Source organism: Pseudorasbora parva, chromosome 19, assembly GCF_024679245.1.
Source record: "Pseudorasbora parva isolate DD20220531a chromosome 19, ASM2467924v1, whole genome shotgun sequence".
In the NCBI taxonomy this organism is placed as follows: domain Eukaryota; kingdom Metazoa; phylum Chordata; class Actinopteri; order Cypriniformes; family Gobionidae; genus Pseudorasbora; species Pseudorasbora parva.
Window position 1 is genome coordinate 28,059,238 of NC_090190.1, and position 25,587 is coordinate 28,084,824.

At 38.9% G+C, this 25,587-nt stretch overlaps 2 protein-coding genes across 5 annotated transcripts in view; both read right to left on the reverse strand.

The window, feature by feature from the left end:
- Positions 1-22,050, reverse strand: part of trak1b (trafficking protein, kinesin binding 1b) — a 30,432-nt gene extending 8,382 nt beyond the window's left edge. The window contains exons 1-6 of one of the 2 annotated variants that reach the window (XM_067425197.1): positions 21,886-22,050; positions 21,607-21,801; positions 5,655-5,731; positions 3,604-3,720; positions 3,235-3,332; positions 2,888-2,996 (exon numbers count right to left, since the gene is read on the reverse strand). In XM_067425197.1, coding sequence (XP_067281298.1) covers positions 2,888-2,996; positions 3,235-3,332; positions 3,604-3,720; positions 5,655-5,705 — 375 coding nt within the window. In that variant the 5' untranslated portion in view covers positions 5,706-5,731; positions 21,607-21,801; positions 21,886-22,050. Of the gene's footprint in view, positions 1-2,887; positions 2,997-3,234; positions 3,333-3,603; positions 3,721-5,654; positions 5,732-6,771; positions 6,941-21,606; positions 21,802-21,885 lie in introns of those variants that run through there. The other variant, XM_067425196.1, reaches the window with a different exon arrangement.
- A 3,096-nt stretch (positions 22,051-25,146) lies between these two features.
- The window catches only part of LOC137048506 (cilia- and flagella-associated protein 44), a 44,833-nt gene continuing 44,392 nt past the window's right edge, over positions 25,147-25,587 (reverse strand). For all 3 annotated transcript variants that reach the window (XM_067426737.1, XM_067426736.1, XM_067426738.1), the window contains one exon: positions 25,147-25,523. In XM_067426737.1, coding sequence (XP_067282838.1) covers positions 25,269-25,523 — 255 coding nt within the window. In that variant the 3' untranslated portion in view covers positions 25,147-25,268. The remainder of the gene's footprint in view (positions 25,524-25,587) is intronic.

Consider the following 25,587-nt stretch of genomic DNA (forward strand, 5'->3'; position numbering starts at 1 on the left):
AAAATTATGTAAAAGTTTAAGCTATTTTATATTGTTCGCTGTAATTTTTAAGCAACCTTTAAGCAAATATTTTCTAAATACCCCAGATGAAATGAAATATAACCCTATAAGTGAATCATTATTATTGATCATGTGATGTTCACTTTAAGTTCAGAACAACACTGACTAAAGGCCCATTCACACCAAGGATGATAACTATACAGATAACGATAAAGATATTGTTCTAAAAATCGTTCTCACAGATTCCAGATACAGATTCCAGAGTCCACACCATAGGTATAACGATAACGGCACACAGAAACAATATAGTTGGAATAATTTTAAGAGCAGTTTTATCCAGCTGATGAACAATAAAAAGATTGACAAGCCAATCAGAATCCATCCTGCTTTTAAAGAGCATGAGCCTTTAAAGAGACAGTCAAGCATGCACTTAGAACAAACAGAACAATATCTTCTGCTGGTGTGGACACTAAAATACACTGAACAAAATTATAAATGCAACAATTTTCCCCCCATTTTTCATGAGCTGAACTCAAAGATCTTAGACTTTTTCTATGTACACAAAAGGCTTATTTCTCTCAAATATTGTTAACAAATCTGTCTAAATCTGTGTTAGTGAGCACTTCTCCTTTGCCTTATAATCTATCCATCTCACTGGTGTGGCATATCAAGATGCTGATTAGACAGCATGATTATTGCCCAGGTGTGCCTTAGGCAGTGGGCAGGTCTAACGGACCTGTACAGGAAAGTAAGACGACCCCGCCCTACCATGAGTCATAGAGGCTAACCATGAGCAAGTGACAGTACCCCTCTATGCCCCCCAACTATGGATCAAATAGTAGATGTCAACTCGGCAGCAGGAGTTGGCAGCTGTTGTAGAGCAATGGAACATTTTCCTGGTTGGTCTACCTTTCTCGGTGGGCGGATGATCCTTAGCGGAACAATGGTCAGAGAGTATCAGGCCAAGTAAGTAGGCTACTGTGGCAAGTCATATACATATTCAGCGACCCAAGGGCTGTAATTGCTCGGCAGGACACAAGTGCAAGGCAGGTGTAGTCAAGTCACCATTCTGTCACCCTGCAGATGACACATTTGGCTGGCTTTCTCACTCTCCTCTCTGCCTATGCACCCACTCTTGATGCAACTCCTGAGGACAAGGATGCCATTTATGCACGTTAGCGAGGTCATTCATTCTGTCCCGGCCGGGGACGATCTGTCCACTGCTCACAACCTATGCTTACCAGGTTCCTTTTCATCTGGACCTATCAGATCCAAGGTTACCTGGATGCACCCCTGGTCTAAACACTCATATACACTCACACACACACACTCACACTCACACTCACACTCACACTCACACTCACACTCACACTCACACTCACACTCACACTCACACACTCACACACTCACACACTCACACTCACCTAAAGGATTATTAGGAGCACCAGACTAATACTGTTTTTGACCCCCTTTCGCCATCAGAACTGCCTTAATTCTACGTGGCATTGATTTAACAATGTGCTGAAAGCATTCTTTAGAAATGTTAGCCCATATTGATAGGATAGCATCTTGCAGTTGATGGAGATTTGTGGGATGCACATCCAGGGCACGAAGCTCCCATTCTACCACATCCCAAAGATGCTCTATTGGGTTGAGATCTGGTGACTGCGGGGGCCATTTTAGTACAGTGAACTCATTGTCATGTTCAAGAAACCAATTTGAAACGATTCAAGCTTTGTAACATGGTGCATTATCCTGCTGGAAGTAGCCATCAGAGGATGGGTACATGGTGGTCATAAGGGGATGGAGATGGTCAGAAACAATGCCCAATTGGCACTAAGGGACCTAAAGTGTGCCAAGAAACATTCCCCACACCATTACACCACCACCAACAGGCTGCACAGTGGTAACAAGGCATGATGTATTCATGTTCTCATTCTGTTTACACCAAACTCTGACTCTACCATCTGAATGTCTGAACAGAAATTGAGACTCATCAGACCAGGCAAAATTTTTCCAGTCTTCAACCGTCCAATTTTGGTGAGCTCGTGCAAATTGTAGCCTCTTTTTCCTATCTGTAGTGGAGATGAGTGGTACACGGTGGGGTCTTCTGCTGTTGTAGCCCATCCGCCTCAATGTTGTGTGTTTTGGCTTCACAAATACTTTGCTGCATACCTTGGTTGTAACAAGTGGTTATCTCAGTCAAAGTTGCTCTTCTATCAGCTTGAATCAGTCGGCCCATTCTCCTCTGACCTCTATCATCAACAAGGCATTTTTGCCCACAGGACTGCCACATACTGGATGTTTTTCCCTTTTCACACCATTCTTTGTAAACCCTAGAAATGGTTGTGCGTGAAAATCCCAGTAACTGAGCAGATTGTGAAATACCCGTCTGGCACCAACACACTGACTTGGGAGTGCTCTTCAGAAAAGTAACCTGCGTATTTGTTTTAGCCGGTTGTAATGCATTTATTTCAATAAAACACATGTACTGTAAGTGGTGATGGTGTTATTGATTTACCTCGGACATGAGCGAGAGTGAGCTTGCAGTGCATCGCGCTCGGACTGCAGAGAATGTGCTCAGTGAAAAAACGCACTTTTCGACCTGGAGTCTAATAAAAGTTAAGCAGAATATATGGTAGGCTATAACTGCACTTGTTTCAGAGTAATGTTATTGTTAACCCTTTTCTTTCCCTATTAATGTTTCTGCTGCATCCTTTATGTCTATGGCTGATCTCAATGCCTCCAACTACGTGCCATGGATCAAACAGAAAATGTGTGCTGCGTTAATAAAATGAGCCGTAAAAATTAATTTGCGTTAACGCATTTTAATTTTGACAGCTCTAATCCTATTATATACAATTTATTTTTCTGTATGTGCATGTACCTCTGATCTAAGAGAAAGATTTTCCTCCTCAAGGTCTCGAAGTTTTTGCTGCAGAATATCCAGAGATGAACCGCTACGGGCAGAAACTCCTGCTCTTCCCTGTTGACCCCTGAACCCAAAACAAAAGACTATGAATGTAAAATCATATTAAAATATTACAATTCGGCTTTCTTTATTTTTATTGAAGATTGTTGGGCTGTCTAATTCAGCAAAAATTAAACTACAGCTGAACAGCCCTGAAGAAAAACACCTAAACTAAAAATATCCTAACTGAAGCCAACAGAACCGGCTCCACTGGCCTTGAGCGAGAGATAAATGAGAACAGTGTTATAAAACATTTGACTGACGTGGGCGATCCAGATCCATCTTCACTCTCCTCTGCTGCATTAGTGTAAAACTGCAGGAGCTCATCTTTTAGATTCAACTCATGGTGCAGTTGAGCCACCTGTGGTACAATCAAATCAAAAACAATTAATTCAACTACAAAAATTCACTCATTGCTCATGACTTTACTAAAAAGCGTGAACATAGGCCAATTGTCATTACTCATATTATTACTAATAGTTTAACAGACTTTAACTAAGCTGAAACATTAAAAATGTTTCTGAAAACTAAGAAGCAAATACACTAAGAAGTTGTAGCATTTCTGTGCACAGTATATCAGCAGGTGTAACTCTTTTCACCAGAGAGACATTGTTATGAATCTGTTCATGTACCTCTTCCCTGATGGTGCCCACTTGTTCCCCCAGGTATTCATTCTGCTCCGACAGTACACGGTTCTTCTTCAGGAGGGACTGACCGATGCGGGCAGCAAGCTCCAGATCCCGCTCTTTCTGTAGAAACAGTAGAAGAAAAAAATCTCAAATACACTACCGTTGTATGTTTGAGTGTTTTTTAAGTACAATTACAAAGCAATTAATTGGTTTTGTTTAACTCTGAAACAATTTTCGAGTTGCGTTGTGGTAAAAATAGCTACAGGTAACGCCAGCTGATTGAGGAGTGCAACCATTCTACGTCATCAACCTAGAACGCAAACAAGATGGCGCCGCCCATGGTCCAAATATAAAATCGATTTTTTTAAATAATGTAGATCTTTCATGGGTTTTCTTCTACATATTTCAGTAAGAGAGATTGTTTATGTTATATTAAGCCATACAAGTCTCAACACCAGGGGATCCCTTTAATTTTGATGATTATAACTGGCAACTAAGGAAAATCCCAAAAGTACCTCAGAAAATTAGAATATTGTGAAAAGGTTCAATACTAAAGACACCTGGTGCCACACTCTAATCATCTAATTAACCCAAAACACCTGCAAAGGCCTATAAATGGTCTCTTAGTCTAGTTCTGTAGGCTACACAATCATGGTGAAGACTGCTGACTTAACAGTTGTCCAAAAGACGAGCATTGACACCTTGCACAAGAAGGGCAAGACACAAAAGGTCATTGCAAAAGAGGCTGGATGTTCATAGAGCTCTATTTCCAAGCACATTAATAGAGAGGCGAAAGGAAGGAAAAGATGTGGTAGAAAAAGGTGTACAAGCAATAGGGATAACCGCACCCTGGAGAGGATTGTGAAACAAAACCCATTCAAAAATGTGGGGGAGATTCACAGAGTGGACTACAGCTGGAGTCAGTGCTTCAAGAACCACTACGGACAGACGTATGCAAGACATGGGTTTCAGCTGTTGCATTCCTTGTGTCAAGCCACTCTTGAACAACAGACAGCGTCAGAAGCGTGTCGCCTGGGCTAAAGACAAAAAGGACTGGACTGCTGCTGAGTGGTCCAAGTTATGTTCTCTGATGAAAGTAAATTTTGCATTTCCTTTGGAAATCAGGGTCCCAGAGTCTGGAGGAAGAGAGGAGAGGCACACAATCCACGTTGCTTGAGGCCCAGTGTAATGTTTCCACAGTTATTGATGGTTTGGGGTGCCATGTCATATGCTAGTGTTGGTCAACTGTGTTTTCTGAGGTCCGAGGTCAACGCAGCCACATACCAGGAAGTTTTAGAGCACTTCATGCTTCCTGCTGCTGACCAACTTTATGGAGATGCAGATTTCATTTTCCAACAGTGCTTGACACCTGCACACAGTGCCAAAGCAACCAGTACCTGGTTTAAGGACCATGGCATCCCTGTTCTTAATTGTCCATTGTGAGTGCTGTACATGCTCATACTTTTCATATTTATACTTTCAGTTGGCCAAGATTTATAGCAATTCTTTCTTTGTATTGGTCTTACTGAATTTGGGATTTTCCTTAGTTGTCAGTTATAATCATCAACATTTTAAAAATAAACATTTGAAATATAACAGTCTGTGTGTTAATAATGAATATAATGTATACGTTTCACTTTTTGAATGGAATTAGTGAAATAAATCAACTTTTTTGATGATATTCTAATTACATGACCAGCACCTGTATATTCCTGTGATGGCAAAGCTGAATTTCAGCATCATTACATCTTTAGTGTCATATGATCCTTCTGAAATCATTCTAATATGATGATTTGGTGCGCAATAAACATTTCTTATTATCAGTTATGCTGCTTACATTGTGGAAACTGTGATTATAATTTTAAAGTTTAAATAAAACACCATTTATTTGAAATATATTTTTTGTAACATTTTTTATATTTTACTGTAACTTTTTTTAATCTATTTTATGCATCATTGCTGAATAAAAGTATTATTTACAAAAAAAAAATTAAATCTTAATGACCAAACTCTAGCATCATAATAAATACACATAATGTATTTTTAATTTTCACCTCCTCCAGAAGTCTTGTGACAGCATCAATGTCATTGTAGGTCTTAGTCATCTGGCCCACTCGGTCAGCACATAGTACTGAAACAAACCAAGAGAATGTAGAAAAACCTGTTAGCAAAGCACAGTTCAATGCAATGAGGAACTTATATAACTTAACCTAAAAAAAATATCCTGACATAATAACTCTCAAGCTTACAGACATCTAATGTGAGTTTAAGTAGATAAAGAGGAGGGGAAAAAAGCTATGGCTTGCTGACCTCGCACCATCACGCTCTTACAATAACATCAATGACAAATCATGCATGATTGTCCCGACGACTGTTTCCATGGTGCTGTTACCCAGCAACCACAGTCAGCCAGAATCAGATCAGCCACAATTACTGTTATATCACACTCGTATAGTCACACAGACACATTAAAAAAGAATATAATATTAAATTTGAATATAAACTTTTGTTAATGAAATATCTCATTATAAATTCAATGTACAGGATGTGGCCATGCAAAAGGAACTCTTTATCAGAAGAAACACATCTTTAATATAAATATATGTTACATGTAATACATCGCTATTAAAAAAATCAATTTAGCTTGTATATGCAAAACTGAGTATACATTAAGGACTTGAAAGATAAAGAATGAACTTTATGCATGCTTTAATAAATTTTAATGCATATGAGTTCCGAATGGCTTTAATGAGGATTATATGTCTAAATTCAGAGCTCAGCCTCAGGACATTGACTATAAAAAATAGTAAATGCTTCCAGAGATTAGAACGAGAAAGAGATATGTTATGAGGACGTCAGAAAAGAAAATGACAATAAGACAACTATGCCCCCCCCCCCCCCCCTCTCTCTCTGTCTCTGTCTCACACACACACACCAGACATCCAGAGGCCTCAGGTATACTCAAAAAGGAAAGAGAGAATGCGACTAGCTTTAAAGCACTTCCGAACCTCATCCAAAACACAGATAAAAGTAGCCCACAACATGCAATCTAAGCCCCTCAAAATCAACAAATACACCCCTGAGAAATGAAAAGAGAAACTTAGCAAAGAGATGCTAAAAGTGCATAACACACAAAACTCGCGCATACACACACTTTCACAGAGACTTTACCATTGGCATACTGCTCATAGCACCACTCCAGCTCAAAGTCTTCTGCTCCTATGGTCTTGTGCATCCTTCCACTCCCTCTCCACTCAGCAGAGAGGAGTGGACCAGACCAAACTGAATGTGAGCGCTACACTTCCTTGCTCCCGTATTGAGTGATGCTGAGAGTGTGGTCAGTTACAGCAACAAGAGTAGAGTGACTATATTTAACATTACGGTGAGAGGGAGACAGTGGGAGGGAGGGAATGAATGTGAGAGAGAGAGAGAGAGAGAGAGAGAGAGAGAGAGAGAGAGAGAGAGAGAGAGAGAGAGAGAGAGAGAGAGAGAGAGAGAGAGAGAGAGAGAGAGAGAGAGAGAGAGAGAGAGAGAGAGAGAGAGAGATTGTGGTGGTGGGGGATGCAGGAATGAATGTGGGGTTGATATCACAAGGTCAAGTGTAAAGGTTACACACAAGACTATAGTATACACTGTAACTAGTGGGTCATTAATGTGTAGTATTTTTTCATGCCCTAATATTATCCATGATTACCATATCATAATCGTATAGTATCCAATAAAATATTAAACTGATAATTTCTAATTCATACTAGTTTGTCTTCTTCTATCACAATATGATAAATTAATATAGAGGCTTTTTTGGAAGCATTTATTTAGTGATAATAATTTATTGTTTTATCTATATTATGAAAAGAGTGAATACTGGTAATAAAATAAAAAAACATTAAATCAATCAAATATAACAGTAAAGACATTTGCCATCTTTATGGGGTTCGGGTTAGTTGAATAAGTTCACATCTAGTTGCAAAGTTACTTTAAGTCAGTAGAATGTCTGTTGGGGGACCATCAACATAAATGGCCTTATTTTAACGATCTGAAACGCAAGTGTCAAAGCGTGAAGCGCAAGTAACTTTGTGGGCGGGTCTCGGCGCTGTTGCTATTTTCCCGGCGGGATAAATGGCTCTTGCGCCCGGCGCAAATCTATAATGGGTTGGTCTGAAGTAGCTTCATTATTCATAGGTGTGGTTTGGGCGTAACGTGAATAAACCAATCAGAGCGTCATCCAACATTCCCTTTTAAAGCAGGTGCTCAAGTTCCATTACGGATTGCTATTATTATGGCGTATTTACCAGGCGCACGTTCTTGTCAGAGCAGCCCTTACGAGACAAAAATATATTGCGGTATATTGGAAAATTTCATGCAATACATTAGGCAATGTATTCACATATATGGGAATGAATATTTATATTTTTCAATATATTGCAAAAGCGGCAATCATTTTTATATTTTGCAATATATTACATATTACATGAATATATAATATATTTTATAATACCATCAATATATTATTCCATATATTTACAATATATTAAAATATATTTCAAGTAATATATTGGTAAATATATTTTCCTCTCGTAAGGCAGTGAAAGACAGATAAGTTGTGTTGTGTGGGGATGGGAGAACCCACCCAAAATAGCGTCGGTTAAACAGGCGTCAGTTAAACAGTTTTTTCAGTCGATTTTTTTTCCTGGTTCTTGACGGACAAACCAATTTGTCAGATGTCCTTATATACATATATGTCTTGCCACTATTGGGCAAACAGGTCTGATCCTTAATTACTACAATTAGCCTGAATAATTTGTAAGCTAGATTTATGCCTATTTTTTCACATCTTCGTGGCACACCACAATGTGTTAATATTTTTTTTAGTGTAACAATTTATGATTTGCAAAAATAACTGTTGCATCTGTGTAGATTACATGAGCAAAGTGTATGCGCGTTGTGCACGCTATACATATATGGTCAAGGATGCGCCCTTAAAATAGCATTATGAACAACGCGCAACGCGCCACTGACTTTAGACTAGGTTTTTTCTGGTCAGTGGCGCAACTGTTTAATGGAACAGCAAAATAGCACCAGGGATTGTTTGCGCCGGAACACGCCTCCTTTTTTGCGCTGAACCGCCCAGGGAGCGCAAGTTCATTCACTAGTTTAGCGACATGCTTCTGTGGAGGGAAAAGCGCGCTTTGCGCGGGTGCAAAATAGGAGTGACACATGCGTCGGTGTACAAAGTCAATTGCACTGGGTGCAAGATAGGGCCGAAAGTGTTAGCAGCTATTAGGCAGACAGTCTACTAATACTCTAGCCTAGAAATCTAGACGCACCCTAGCGGCAGCAAATCTAATCTGCCGCGAGTATCGTCTAGCAACTCTCAATACAGTTCTGAGCTGTAAAAACCAAACTTTGGTCAGGCCAATCACATCGTGTATAGATTCAGTGGGCGGGGCATTCTTCTAGTAAACACAGAAGCTGGCGAACAGCGGTCTTTCAAATCAGCTTTGGCCACCACTCTGGAAGACTTGGGGCCCTATTTTAACGATCTGAAACGCAAGTGTCAAAGCGCGAAGCACAAGTGACTTTGGAGGAAATAACCACAATTGTTTCATCAGCTGGCATCCCCAGGACGTCGCACCAGTGCTGCAAGCGCTACAATGACATCAGAAGACGGGGAAAGTCCAAGCTTTAACAATTGTAACAATTTATGATTTGCAAAAATAACTGTTGCATCTGTGTAGATTACATGAGCAAAGTGTATGCGCGTTGTGCACGCTATACATTATGGTCAGGCATGCGCCCTTAAAATAGCATAATGAACAACGCGCAACGCGCCACTGACTTTAGACTAGGTTTTTTCTGGTCAGTGGCGCAATTGTTTAATGGAACAGCAAAATAGCACCAGGGATTGTTTGCGCCGGAACACGCCTCCTTTTTTGCGCTGAACCGCCCAGGGAGCGCAAGTTCATTCACTAGTTTAGCGACGTGCTTCTGTGGAGGGAAAAGCGCGCTTTGCAGTCAAATCAGTGATGTTATCCAGCTCATTTCAATTATCATATAGTGTCAAAGCGGGCAGATCAGTAATACAGTTGAAATTTAAGTGTCCCCAAATGAGAAAGCTAAAAGCCAAAGGCACTGGTGACAAGGAACCAAAACTCCTTCAGGGCCAGAATAGAGAAACAACAACACATGACATTACACGCTGTCATAATTTAACAAAAATTAAGTCTAAATGGCGACGCCATATGTGATAAACTAAGTACACCCTCATTTAATTGCTTGTAGAACCATCTTTAGCAGCAATAACTTGAAGTAATCATTTTCTATATGACTTTATAAGTCTCATACATCGTTGTGGAGGAATTTTGGCCCACTATTCTTTACAATGCTGCTTCAGTTCATTGTGGTTTGTGGGCATCTGTTTATGCACAGCTCTCTTGAGGTCCTGCCACAATATTGTTATCGGGTTGAGGTCGGGACTTTGACTGAGCCAATCCAAAATGTTGATTTATTTCTTTTTCAGCCATTCTGTTGTAGATTTGCTGGTGTTCTTATAGGAATGATGTCCTGTGTCATGATGGCCCAATTTTAGCCAAGCTTCAGCTGTTGGACAGATGGCCTCACATTTGACTCTAGAATACTTTAGTATGAAGAGGAGATGATGGTCCACTCAATGACTGCAAGGTGCCCAGTCCATTTGGCTACACAACAAGCCCAAATTATCACCCCTTCACCACTATGCTTAACAGTTGGTATGAGGTGTTTTTTTTTCCGATATGCTGTATTTGGTTTTCAACAAACGTGGTGCTGTACATCTTGGCCAAATATCTGTGCTTTGGTCAAGTGTGTCCAAAGGACATTGTTCCAAGAGTCTTGTGGTTCGTTTAGATGCAACTTTGCAAACCTAAGCTCTGCAGCAATGTTCATTTCAGAGAGAACAGGCGTTTTCTTTTCAACCCTTCCAAACAAGCCATACTTGTAGAGTCTTTTTCTAATTGTACTTTCATGAACTTTAACATTTAACACGCTAACTGAGGTCTGTAGAGTCTGAGATGTATCTGTAATACGGTTTGTAGATGGGAAGGAAGGAGGCGGGAACCGGCGAACGTTCAACAAACATTTATTTAAAGTAAAGAAACAAAATGAAAGTAAAACCGCGGGCAGCCCCTCACGGACGACTGCCCGCAAACACACACAAAATAAAACGTGGGCAGCCCCTCACGGACGACTGCCCACAAACACATAAACAAAACTAAACATAAATTCCAGGCCTGGTCCTCTCTCGTCTTCCGCAGCTCTTGCTCCTCCTTATATGCTCCCGCCACATGGCCGCGAGACGAGACCGGTGTGCCACGCAGCTGGCACTCGTGAACATTAATCACCGGCCCGCTCTCGCGGTCCCTCGCCCCGCTGCCTGTCACACCACAGTATCTCTTGGCTTTTTTTGCAGTTTCTCAGAGCAGTGCACAGCCTGACTCTGGGGTGAATTTGCTGGGACGTCTACTCCTGGGAAGATTGGACTTGAATGTTTTCCACTTGTAAATAATCTTCCTCACTGTAGAATGATGGACTTCAAATTGTGTGGAAATGGCCTTGTAACCCTTTCTGTATTGATGGGCAGCAACAATTGTTTCTCTAAGATCATTGTTGATGTCTTTCCTCTTTGGTATTGTGTTAACACAACTGAATGCTCTAGACCAGCAAACTGCCAAAACGTATAGAGTTGGTCACACTTGCTGATGACGAATTAAACAAAGGTCACACAAACATAATGGGCATAGCATAAGTTGTCTCTACTGATTATTTAGCCTGAGGCAGAGCATCAATAAAGGGTGCATTTACAAAGACTCATATAGACTGTATAGTGGTACCACTTCCTAAGCCACTATTTTCTAATAACAGAAGATATCCATGCTTCTATCCTCTATATAAGGGAAGTCCCAGCCGTTACAACCTTCTTACCTCCCTTGCGGGCCACCAGCCCCAAGAGCAGAGCTCCAGGGAATAAATGTCTTAGCTATGTCAGATTATTTTGCTTGACACAGTCCTTAGACAGTATTCACCAAAGAGATAATATTTTCAACTATGCCCTTGGATATTACCACTACTTCTAGGGGAAGAACAGCAAAAATAATTACCAAAGATTCTCGCCATCAAACTCAACCACTCGGGGAGCTCCAGCTCTGCTCAACTATCCTAGAATAATTGAGGGAGAGCACTCCCTCCCAGCTTGCTCCCTCTAGGATCCAACAAGACTTCCATCACTCATCTAAACAAAGAGTATGGAATGTTTATTAGGCAAACTACCTTTACTTGTTAGGTTCTTAAAAAATAATATTAAACAATGTTACTTCTCAGAGATTTGAATTTCCTTACTGAACCGCTTCCTATTAATTGCCTCTTTTTGCACTTGAACAAAGACATACTACACAAAGACAATAAAAATATGTCAAAATATCCTTGTAAACACAGTCTGTTATGTCTTAAGTAAAAAGCAAACAGTTGACAAAGAAAACGCATGTGTAATATTATATTGGGTACGTGCAGTGCCTAATGGCCGTTTCACACTACAAGAATGAGCGGCGCGTGAGCAGCGCATATTTTTTCCGCCACCCATGTTAATCAATGAGTGCATTCACACCGGGAGCAGGAGCAGTGCGTGAGCGTCAAGGAGCGTCGCGTAAGCAGCAGTGAAGCAGGGGGTTTGCCAGTGAGCCTATTTTTGCTGCGCTGCTGACGCTTTATTAAAGTGTACAAATACACTTTTAATGGACAAAATAAATATGATTTTGCACAAAAAGTGCCCAAAATGCACACAAGAAGCAGATGTAGTGTTTGACTAAGAACTGAAGTATACCAGAAAAGAAAAATGAAGAATAAAAAATATCTGTACAAGATTTATCCATTTAAACTTGTTTTAATTATTCAGTTTGGGCGAAAGTATGGTTATGATTATAAAAAGTAAACTAGCCAGAAAAGAAGATAAACTTTCTTTTAGTTTAGTATGTCACACTCAGACAGGTATATAGACTCTAGCATGGGAGCCGCTGCTATGACGGTGTACAAATGCTTCCAGTGTGAATACTCTCGCGCATCTGCAGCTGCAGTCACAGGGTTGTTACGGTGACGTAACTACACCGTGCTGGGGGCTTGTGGTCTGTATTTCACCTATCCAAGTGCACACACACAGCAGCAAGTATTGAACACACACACCATGAACACACCATGACGTCCAGAGAAGGCAGCACTGTCCTTGGTGGCTACAGCCCTCCCACCCCAGTTGGACTCTTTATGGCGGAAGTTTGCGCCAACGTTTAACAACATTTATTCCCTCAAAATAAATAAACAAAACGAAAGTAAAACCGCGGACAGCCCCTCACGGAAGACTGCCCGCAAACACACAAAATAAAACGTGGGCAGCCCCTCACGGACGACTGCCCACAAACACATAAACAAAACTAAACATAAAATCCAGGCCTGGTCCTCTCTCGTGTTCCGCAGCTCTTGCTCCTCCTTATATGCTCCCGTCACATGGCCGCGAGACGAGACCGGTGTGCCACGCAGCTGGCACTCGTTGACATTAATCACCGTCCCGCTCTCGCGGTCCCTCGCCCCGCTGCTTGCCACACCACATGCAGATACTCTTAAGAACCAGAAAATTGTGAAGATGAGTTCTCTTCTCATGCAGCAGAAGTAGAAGAGGTTCAGTTAAAACGCTGCATCTGTAACTGATACTCAGATACAGACATTATTATTTTTTACGTCACTACAAGAAAATGACCTAATTTATTAATAAAGTCATGTAAACACGGTTTACTTGTATTGTCAGTTTACTGGCTTGCATGTAAACGGGGAAAACTTATTATTTCAATAAGCTGATTTTTTGGGGTTATCAGCTTACTGGTGTGCATGTAAACGCGGCCATTCACACAGTGTGAATGATCAGACGCGATCATAGAGAATGCTGTGTGAAATATGTTCTGACTAAAAAGTACATGGCTTGGCCAAGCCCCCGGACAAACAGAAATAATGCAGCTGATGTGCATCACACACTTCAGGTTTGTTCTGAGGAGCCAAGACGGTGTCTCGACCCCTTCAGAGGAATTTCAAAGTTGCGGCATGAGGGACACAACATCTCTGTTCCCTCCATCATGGAAAAAGGGTTAAACTAGTAAACGAAAAATTATTTTTCTGTTGGTCACTTTCAACGTTGGAAGAATACGTGGCAAGTATGTTCATCCCTTGAAGGCAAACTGTTAGAAATGGCCGCACAGGGAGGTTTCTTGTTGGCACACAAGGAAGGGTTGAAATATAAAAGTACACATCCTTCAGGTCTATTGCTGTGAGCCAATCCTGATGTTGGACATATAAAAGCATGTGTTTCTGTGTGAGCATCTTAAACAGGAGCCTGGACAAGTCTCGATTTAGAGCTCACAGATCTAGGATTGGGCTAGTTGGGTAGTTGGGGGTGTCACGTCAGGAGGGAAATGATTGCATCCACTGAGGTTCTGGTGCGAATACTCAATGTCTGGTCGTAGTGCTGCACAAAGTTTTCGACAGTATCGCTAAAAAGGACACTCAGAGAGAGACCGCTGATGTGTGCTCTGAATCCAGCAGCAATTGTGAGGTGAATAAAAAATTAACTTCTCTTATCATTAAGCGACGCTGTGCTAATGCCCACAGTGTCGAAAGTGACTGACAGATAGGGAACTAAAGATAAATATGACTGCAATAATTCCTTAATCATCGATTAAATTAAATATAACACTTTTGCAGAGTCTGTCAGAAAAAGAAAATTAACTACTTATTACATTTTCATTCTTTATGGCTCAGACACATGCAGCTGATTTCTCTGTAAGTATATTCTGCATGCACAGAAAACTGATATGAGGCATGATTCAGATGGTAAACATGACTCAGAAGGAGCTATTCAGATGGGGGTTGAGTCAAGAACTATACACAAATATCCAACTGAATCTTTTTTTTTTTTAAACATTTAATATTAAATTTAGTTTCCCAAAATGCTGCAACAAGAATTTACTACCAGCTTACACAATGTATTTAGTGTGCCTTTCCTATTGTGTAGATTTTACTTTAATTATAACCATTCTATTGCTAGTCTATTTACTGTAAAGAGTACACTGTAAAAAATATTTGTTCAAAAGTAAATAAAATGAATGAAGAAAAACCCTATCTATGTCTTTCTACATGGAAACGTCATGTTCAATTTAGGGCTGTCATTTTTGAAAAAAATCTAATTCGAACGGATATCAAATATCAAGCAATGTACTCTAATATATTTTAATATCTACGACCCCCCCCCCCCCCCCCCCAAAAAAAAAAAAAAAAACGGAGATTCAATCACAAATGCATTAATAGTCGGACAGTCATAAACAGGACTCAAGCCACAGCCTGTATGGAACAAATAATTGTTAACTTAATGTTTGAAACAGCAGGTTATCAACTTAATCGATATGAAGAGCCACTATGCAATCATCACAGCTTTCAGTTTGTCTACTGCATCAGATGTCGACACCGTCCTGTCCAGCAGCTGGAATTTGCTTACGGATGCCATAACAACTCTCAACGGCCATCAGGACTTATACGTTTTTTTAAAAGCTATTTATTTGTTGTAAAATGTAATAATCATCTCAGAAAAAATCAATTCTAATGTCAGGCACAGTTGAATTAGTTGATTATTTGCTTCCATGAGTAGGTTTAGGGACAGTGTCATTATGCCAAAATTATCTTCATAACTTCTTACGAAATAAAAAGTTCATCCCTTTTTTAGAAAAAAATGTACTTTCCTCTCTTGTCAACATGCTTGGTGCATGTGAGCGCGGCACACGCTCTTCAGTGGTGAAGGCGAGCTCTGTGTACATCATAGAAACCATATATAGAACCATATATATATATATATATATATATATATATATATATATATATATATATATATATATACACTCAACTAAAGGATTATTAGGAAAACCTGATTAATTTCTCATTAATGTAATTATCTAATCAACCAATCACATGGCATTTGGGGTGTGGTCCTGGTCAAGACAATCTCCTGAACTCCAAAATGAATGTCAGAATGGGAAAGAAAGGTGATTTAAGCAATTTTGACAATGGCATGGTTGTTGGTGCCAGACGGGCCGGTCTGAGTACAATCTGCTCTATAATCTGCTCCGTTACTGGGATTTACACGCACAACCATTTCTAGGTATTACAAAGAATGGTGTGAAAAGGGAAAAGCATCCAGAATGCAGCCAGTCCTGTGGGCGAAAATGCCTTGTTGATGCTAGAGGTCAGAGGAGAATGAGCCATATATATATATATATATATATATATATATATATATATATATATATATATATATATATATATATATATATATATATATATATATATATATATATATATATAATCATTTAGGTGATGATGATATATATATATATATATATATACACATACACTCACCTAAAGGATTATTAGGAACACCATACTAATACTGTGTTTGACCCCCTTTCTCCTTCAGAACTGCGTTAATTCTACGTGGCATTGATTCAACAAGGTACTGAAAGCATTCTTTAGAAATGTTGGCCCATATTGATAGGATAGAATCTTGCAGTTGATGGAGATTTGTGGGATGCACATCCAGGGCACGAATCTCCCATTCCACCACATCCCAAAGATGCTCTATTGGGTTGAGATCTGGTGACTTTGGGGGCCATTTTAGTACAGTGAAATCGTTGTCATGTTCAAGAAACCATTTCGAAATGATTCAAGCTTTGTGACATGGTGCATTATCCTGCTGGAAGTATCCATCAGAGTATGGGTACATGGTGGTCATAAAGGGATGGACATGGTCAGAAACAATGCTCAGGTAGGCCGTGGCATTTAAACGATGCCCAATTGGCACTAAGGGGCCTAAAGTGTGCCAAGAAAACATCCCCCACACCATTACACCACCACCACCAGCCTGCACAGCGGTAACAAGGCATAATGGATCCATGTTCTCATTCTGTTTACGCCAAATTCTTGACTCTATCATCTGAATGTCTCAACAGAAATGGAGACTCATCAGACCAGGCAACATTTTTCCAGTCTTCAACTGTCCAATTTTGATAAGCCTGTGCAAATTGTAGCCTCTTTTTCCTATTTTTAGTCGAGATGAGTGATACCTGGTGTTGTCTTCTGCTGTTGTAGTCCATCCGCCTCAAGGTTGTGTGTGTTGTGGCTTCACTAATGCTTTGCTGCATACCTTGGTTGTAATGAGTGGTTATTTCAGTCAAAGTTGCTCTTTTATCAGCTTGAATCAGTTGGCCCATTCTCCTCTGACCTCTATCATCAACAAGGCATTTTCGCCCACAGGACTGCCGCATACTGTATGTTTTTCCCTTTTTACACCATTCTTTGTAAACCCTAAAATGGTTGTGCGTGACAATCCCAGTAACTGAGCAGATTGTGAAATACTCAGATTGGCCCCTCTGGCACCAACAACCATGCCACGCTCAAAATTGCTTTAATCTCCTTTCTTTCCCATTCTGACATTCAGTTTGGAGTTCAGGAGATTGTTTTGACCAGGACCACACCCCATATGCATTGAAGCAGCTGCCATGTGATTGGTTGATTAGATAATTTCATTCATGAGAAATTGAACAGGTGTTCCTAATAATCCTTTAGGTGAGCGTATGTGTGTGTGTGTGTGTGTGTGTGTGTGTGTGTGTGTGTGTGTGTGTGTGTGTGTGTGTGTGTGTGTGTGTGTGTGTGGCTCATTGTTGCTGTGACATACTTGTACAAGCAGCAGCCAATCAGAGAAGTTGTGTGTTAAAATCCTTTTTACACTGATGCATGTGCGTCAAACTCTCTTATCGATATGTCTGATACCCCGGAGGTTAGGTCTATAACAGTTATGTAACAAGAACCACTTTTTCAAGGGTAGACAAAAGGTTAATTAGCCAAATTCTCAGAATGCTAATGAAAATGTGTCATTCTTTACAAGTCAGAGAAGTTCAATGCAAAAAATAAAAGAAGATAAATGTGTTGGTATACAAAAACAATTAGGGGAAAATGGCAAAATTAAAAGTTATTTAAAGTGGAAAAAACTACCGTTCAAAAGTTTAAGGTGAGTGACAAATATTTTTTTAAAGCAGCATTGATAAAAGTAAGAAATGTTTCTAGAGCGCCAAATCAATATATTAAAATTACTATTATAATATATATATATATATATATATATATATATATATATATATATATATATATATATATATATTTCCATTTTCTTTGCCATCACAGGAATAAATTCAATTTAAAAATATATATTTTAATAAATATTCAAAGGTTATTTTAAATTGTAATGGTATTTCACAATATTACTGTTTTGATTTGTATTAATTAATAAAGGCATGGTGAACATACACCGATCAGGCATAACATTATGACGACTTAGCCACTGACAGGTGAAGAGAATAACACTGATTAACCTCTTCATCACGGCACCTGTTAATGGATGAGATATATTAGGCAGCAAGTGAACATTTTGCCCTCAAAGTTGGGCAAGCGTAAGAATTTGAGCAAGTTTAACATGGGCCAAATTGTGATGACTAGACGACTGGGTCATTTTCAAAACTGCAGCTCTAGTGGGCTGTTCCTGACCTGCAGTAGTCAGTATCTATCAAAAGTAAGGTCCAAGGAAGGAACAGTGGTGAACTGGCGACAAGGTCATGGGTGGCAAAGGCTCATTGATGAACGTGGGGAGCGAAGGCTGGCTCATGTGGTCCGATCAAACAGACAAGTTTCTGTAGCTCAAACTGCTCAAGAAGTTAATGTAGGTTATGATAGAAAGGTGTCAGAATACACAGTGCATCGCAGTTTGTTGTGTATGGGGCTGCAAACCACAGACCAGTCAGGGTGCCCATGCTGACCCTGTCCACCACAGAAAGTGCCAACAGCGGGCACTCTGTGAGCAACAGAAGTGGACCACAGAGCAATGGAAGAATGCGGCCTGGTCTGATGAATCATGTAGTCTTTTATCTGTGCCAGATACCACAGTACACCTTCAGGGGTCTAGTGCAGTCCATGCCTCGACAGGTCAGGGGTTTTTTGGCAGCAAAACAGGGACCAACAATATAATAAAAGGTGGTCATAATGTTATGCCTGATCTAATCAAAAACAAGAGACTATTGAACAGTAGTTTACTGTAGTTTACAGTAGATTACTATAAAAGTGTACATGTAATATTATATCCTTTAACTTTCAACAAAATAGTTCTCAAGTAGCAATGGCAAAATACCAGTTCACGCACCTGAGAAGACAATAAGGCCTGTGAAACAGCGCCTTTATTGCAATAGCAGAAAAAAATAGCAAACACCAAAATGCTGAAGTATATAGCTTACATAATATATGGGCTGCAATCAGCTGTAACTTTACATTAGTTGACTTTATTTTAAGCTGTATCTCACTTACAAAACCAGTGTGGGGAAGCAGAAGATAGAAACGCCTGAGCCATCTACTGGCTGAGCCACGTCAGTGAAAACACAGTTCATTTTTCACAATGACCTTGAACTATCTACATTGCATATTCTATTACATAGGCTATATAAAAACTGTAAAAAAAACATTAAAAAAACAAGGAAAAAGATTGTATGACTTAGAATATCAAAGCAACTCACTCAACCCCAAAAAATAATAATCAGCAGACAAGCAGTAACTCTAACAATTATTTAGGTAGCAGCTAAAAAAGCACAAGGTTCAAAAAAGTAATATTTGTCTTTCCGCTGGTTTCCCCACACAGTTGTTTTTTTTTTTAGATAAATAACATGGAATAAATAAATAAAAAAATTCATTAAATGTTACATTTTCTTAACAAAAGAATAAGAAAGAAAGGACATTTTCAATTCTAATTCTGACTTGTAAAAAAACAAAAAACAGCACAAGTAATTCTTACAATTTCATCAAAAGGGATAGGTCACCCATGAATGAAAATTACCCCATGATTTACTCACCCCTAAGTCATCCTATGTGTATATGACATTCTTCTTTCAAACATATCAGAGTTTTATTTAAAAAAATGTCCTGACATTTTAATGGCTATGATTGGCTGTTTTTGTTTTTGAAGTCTATAAAAGTGCATCTTTCCATCATAAAAGTAATCCATATGGGATTGTTCTTTTGAAAATAGGCTCATTTTCCAACTCCCCTAGAGTTAAACTTTTGATTTTTACAGTTTTCTAATCCATTTAGCCGGTCTCTGGATCTGGTGGTAGAACTTTAAGCATAGCTTAGCATAGATCATTGAATCTGATTAGACCGTTAGAATCTCGCTCAAAAATAATTTTCCTATTTAAAACTTGACTCTGTAGTTCCTAATAATCAAGGAACATTGCTGCCGTACCATGAATGTAGCGGTGGAATGATATTACGCAGTGCCTGAAAAAATGCTAACTTCAGTCAATATAAACAGTGTGACAACCTGCTTGCAAAGGGAGCATGCTGGAGACTATTCTCAGGCACTTCGTAATATCATTGCATCGCTGCATCCATGGTATGGCAGCATAGCTCCTTGATTATTACGCAGGAATGAGAGTATAGTTCCGAGCCCTATCAGTCTACAAAAAAATGCAACTTTTAATTTTCTGTCAGTCTTAGTATACTATGTAACTACAGGAAGAGTCAAGTTTTAAATAGGAAAAATATCGTAAGTTTGGTTTTTTTTTTTGCGAAATGCAAACGGCCTAATCAGATTCAATGATCTACATAGCTATGCTAAAAGTGCTAGATCCGCCAGATCCGGAGATCGGATGGATTCGAAAACAGTAAAACTGGAAATAAAAAAAGTTGGCAAATGAGACTATTTTCAAAAAATGTGGAGTGTTCCTTTAAAGCTACACTGTGTGATATTTTCCCCCATCTAGCAGTGAAAAGGTATATGACCATCCAGTGATTATTAGTTTCTGTTCCTCTCAATTCCAATTTCGTTTTAACTCCTACGGTGGCCGATTTAGTCCAAGATTAACATGGCTTCCAGTTCCACCTCGTCCATGAGTGCCATCGAGTGTTAAAACTCGAAAGGCGAAGCTTGAATTTAAGGGTATGTCCCTCTTCGGCTAATGTACATTCAAGATGGAGGGGCAACATGGCGACCGGCATTCGAACCCCTCACCCATATGTATTTTCAATGGCATATTATAAACTTACGAGAATACTTTATTACTTGAAAAAAAGTTTTTTTAGCTAAGAATAAACTAAAAAAGTTACACAGTGTAGCTTTAATAAAGGTCTTCTGAAGCAATGCTATGTGTTTGTATAAGAAAAATATCCAAATATAAAACTTTACAAACTGTAATCTCTAACTTCCCTTAACTGTACAATCATTCACGAGGGACTGGCTTTCCAGCGTATAACGTAGGACGCAGGAGTAGCGTAAGTTCTGGTGACGAATGCGGAAGCGTAGAGGATAGAGCAAAACAAAACTTGGTTCTCGCAAGAACTAGCATATTCTCGACAGAGTGCGCATACAACAGTTAGCACAGTTTTCATCAACAACACCCAATTCACTGCAAAAAAGGCATAAAAACACATGCACAAGACCAATGAATGTAAGATCAACTGTCTAAAACTCTCTTAAACTTGCCCTAGGCCAGTAAACATTGCTTACTGATGAGCTTACTGTTATTAATCCTATATATATATATATATATATATATATATATATATATATATATATATATATATATTATTTATTTATTTATTTTATTTTTTTATATAAAATTATAAACTCTTTCGTGTAATGAACTGTACAATATTGTTGCCATTTTTTGGTTCTACCCTCACCAATATTTTCCACATATAACTGTTAATATAAGTAACAGTAGTAATTAAGACCAAACACTGTAATGATTGTATAAAAATGATGGAATTTCAAACCTTTATCATCATAAACATAATATTAGAGAAGATAACTTTTTCATAACTTTATAATGAAAGCAGGCCTCTTTGACTCACAAAAATAGTTGAGGGTCTCCTCAATCTGCTCAGAGGTGAGGTCTATGCGTGTGTCAGGCGAGATGAGAGGCGTGTGGATCCAGTCGTCGTGTTCATAGCCATACACACTGTCTGCCCTCAGCCTGTAGACCGGCAACTGCTCCTCCAACAGACTGATAATCTCCACCTCAGGGAGCTCTGTGCTGTTACAAACATCTACAACAGAGACCCAGAAAAAGATGTCAAAATCAACGCTTGTACATCTTAAGCATACTGTAATGAAATGACGCACTTTCTGACCTGTGATTGTTTCTGCGTCCCTGTAGCGGGCATGTAGTGCTAGAGGAACTGGTTCCTCCGTTCCTTCACCTACATACTGCTCTTCTGGGATGGGTCCGAGGTGCACGGGATCTGTATGGTCGGTTCTCGAGCACTCAGAACTGGACTCGTCCAGCTTGGCAACCTCTTAATGGAATACTAGAACATTTCCAGGTTTGGCTTTCTATAAACAACAAAGACCAGTGCGACTGAAGATTATAAACACAGCATGATTCGGTATTAGTGATCTAAGGATCTTGTGTTTCATCAGCAACTGCATAGAAGTAAGAATGTTTGTAATTTGTTACAGATTTCAAGGCTTAGTGTTAATTTTTGCATATTTTTTTATCCTTCTTGATAGTTTTGCAGGTAATTAATAATAAATTAGACTTCAGCCTAAAGTAGGACCACCAGGTGTAGCAAGGGGATTCCTTTTACGTTTGTTTTTCATTAATCTAATGGGTGGGGAGAAAAAATATATGCTGTTCATAATGTAAATATAAATATACAAGGTAAAATAATTTAGTTTAAAAAAAAATCCTTTCCATTCAGTTATTTCATTTTGCATACAACAAAATCATGCAAAAAATTATATTTCTCACAGAGTATTATGTATAAACACACACACACACACACACACAGTTAGTGATGGGACATCTGAAGCGAGGCCCCGGAGCTTGTGTCGAGCAAAAAGGGGCGTTCCAGATGAAGCCCCGATTCGAGGCTTGTATCGTTTCCGTGAAAATCACGTGACGATGACAAACGAGGCCTCGTTTTCTGTTGATTACGTCATTGCTTCATTCTGAGTATCGCTTTCGGACAAAAGTGGTTCGAAACGCGGCTCTTGTGGGGTTTGCAGTAGGCATTTGCATTGGTGTTGAGGTGTTGGTTGTATGTAGTAGCGATATCATTATATATCATAGCTGTATTATATATTATTTTACATTATACTTAGTTTAGTAGATTATTAGAGTAAATTATACATAGTTCAGTAGAGTAAATTAGCCTAGTTGTAATACCTATACTACGTAATTATAATATATAAATATATATATATATATATATATATATATATATATATATATATATATATATATATATATATATATATATATATATATATATATATATATAGCCTATTGTATGTGTGTGAGAGCAGACTATATGCTATTCTAATCAACAATGGATTGTAAAAAAAACCACAGATGGAGCGTCAGCGAGTTTCAGGCTCATACAGAGGATAAAATACAGCAAGAACTGGATTTTTTTTTTATATGTGTGTGTGTATGTATGTATGTATGTATGTGAAATGAGAATGTATGTGTGTGAGAGTACCAGAATGAATTATGGCTTGTACAGCCCCTCATATTTTAGTAGTAGGCCTAGTGTTATTATTATATATATTATTGCTATTATTATTATTATTATTATTATTAATAATAATATTATGATAAGACTAGACTGTATTAGGGAAAGCTTTTCCCATCTCTGTTGCAGTTTGCTGTTCCACAATTCCAGTCCCATAAGCACTGTACTCACAATAATTTATTTACAATCATTCTGGGCATTCACTCATCACTAACCCAAAGAACTACTGAATAGTTGAACACAAAGTTGTGTGAGTTGTGTGCATGGTTAATACAGGCAGAGTAAAATACTTTATTAATACACAGGCAATAGAAAAAGGGTGTTCCTATACTATGACAATTTGGTTGCTCAGGATGAATAGATTTGTGTGCGATGCATTGCTTTGCACAGCAGGTGTCACTAGGGAGCACACTGTTTCATGAGGCTTCAGGTAAATGAACCTTTTGGTGAAGCAATGGGCTGGAAAGCCTCAGTGGTTCAGGAAGCCTCATTTGGCCATCACTACACACAGTGTAAAAGAGAAAATGCCAATTCAGGTCAACAACCCACATGTAAAAATGCAGAAAGTTTTCTGTGATAGTTTTTAGGGGTATGGAGTAAGGTGTGATATAAAACTAATCTTACATAACGAATTACATAAATAGGGATTAGATCTGTGTGCATATAAAGAGATTACAAAACACATAGAAAAGCCCTCACACACATACTGGTGGACTCGTAAAATGGGATCACGTGGGTTGTTTTTGTACTGGGCGTGTCTACGTATGTGTCGTCATGACGTTCCTCCGCATCTTCTGCGGTACATACACCTTGCGTAAACAAACTGATATTAAATCATTAAAAAGAGCATCTATATTTAATTACAGCCCATATTGTAGCTAATACTCTATATTGTCAAACAAGATCATTTCATGAATTCGATGCCGTTTGGATAAATGACTCTGGATACTTACAAGTGAGGAATCCCCTGTAAATGTGGAAATCATTTACAACATTTATCGTCGTCCGGATGATACGCGCGACACAGATTATCTGTCCTCTTCAAGTGGACGGCGTTAGTCACGGAAACAATAAAGCAAATACTAGAAATATGCTTTTGTCTCTAAAGAACCAAGAACCTAGATTGTCGTGTTGTTTTACTACCGGAATTGTGATAAATGTCTTCAACAGCAGTCGTCGAATCTCCGAGACCAATCAGATTTTGTTAGTTCCTCTGAGTGTACATATTTTGCCCATCCTGTACATCCTCTCCTGTATCTCCTCCTTTCATTCTCAATCTGAGGGCGCCGCAAAACTCATGACGTCACGCGTCAAACGTTCCTGCAGGAACAATGTCACAAAGGACGTGACACAATTTTTCTGTATTTGTTTTATAGGTCTAAATATTATAGGTATCCTTGTTTATTTTAATATATTAGTTTGTTTATTGACAGTAGAATCGGGAAGAGGTAGTATAGGCTACTTGATAATTTTTAAAGACAGACATTTTTATGCCAAACATTCTATGAGTAAACTAGATTTCTTAAATATAAAAACAGTTTGTATTTTTAGCTGCTGTAACTGTTTACAATTTATTTTAATATTATTCTTAATATTGACAAAAAATAAAAATAGTTCTGTGGTCTTCTAAGGGCACATATTAGCCTCGAATTTAACATGATTTCATAAAAAGTGCATAGAGAATTAATGTAAATATTTAATTACGGTTTCATTTTTTATTTGATATGGTTGAGTGCTACTTTGACATTGTGATTTGGATTTATATCTTGCCTAAATATTATGATAAATAATTTTAGAGACTATACATAATTTTCTAAGAAGGTAAATCTTTAGGAAGAAGACACATAAACACATTAAAATCACCAAGGTAAGAATTTATTGCATTTAGACAACTGCATATTTAGCCTGTTGTATATGTCTACAGGAACAGATTGATAGTTTGAGGTCTGTGTGCTAACATGCTGATTTGTACTTAGGGTAAAAGTGTGTATGTGGGTCTATTTCACAGCTTTGCTGCTGAGGTTGAGTTTCCTGTGCACACCAGAATTGCTTGCGTGAATCGTGTGTCTGTGGGGCGGGGAGGGAATGGGAGGCGGGACAGGTTCGAGCGGAGGAAGAATGTGTCCGTCTTTGCGTGAGAGAGCATGGATCTCATCATTGAGAGCCTCAATGTCTTGTGCTTGAGCCGCTACCAGCTGACGCAGCCTCTGCAACTCCTGTTTTTCTACCAGACAGCCTTGGAACTGACCCACCTTAAACAAACACACATGTTTTGTCTGAAAAGTGTCCTGCATGTGAGTACACAGCTGCAGGTGC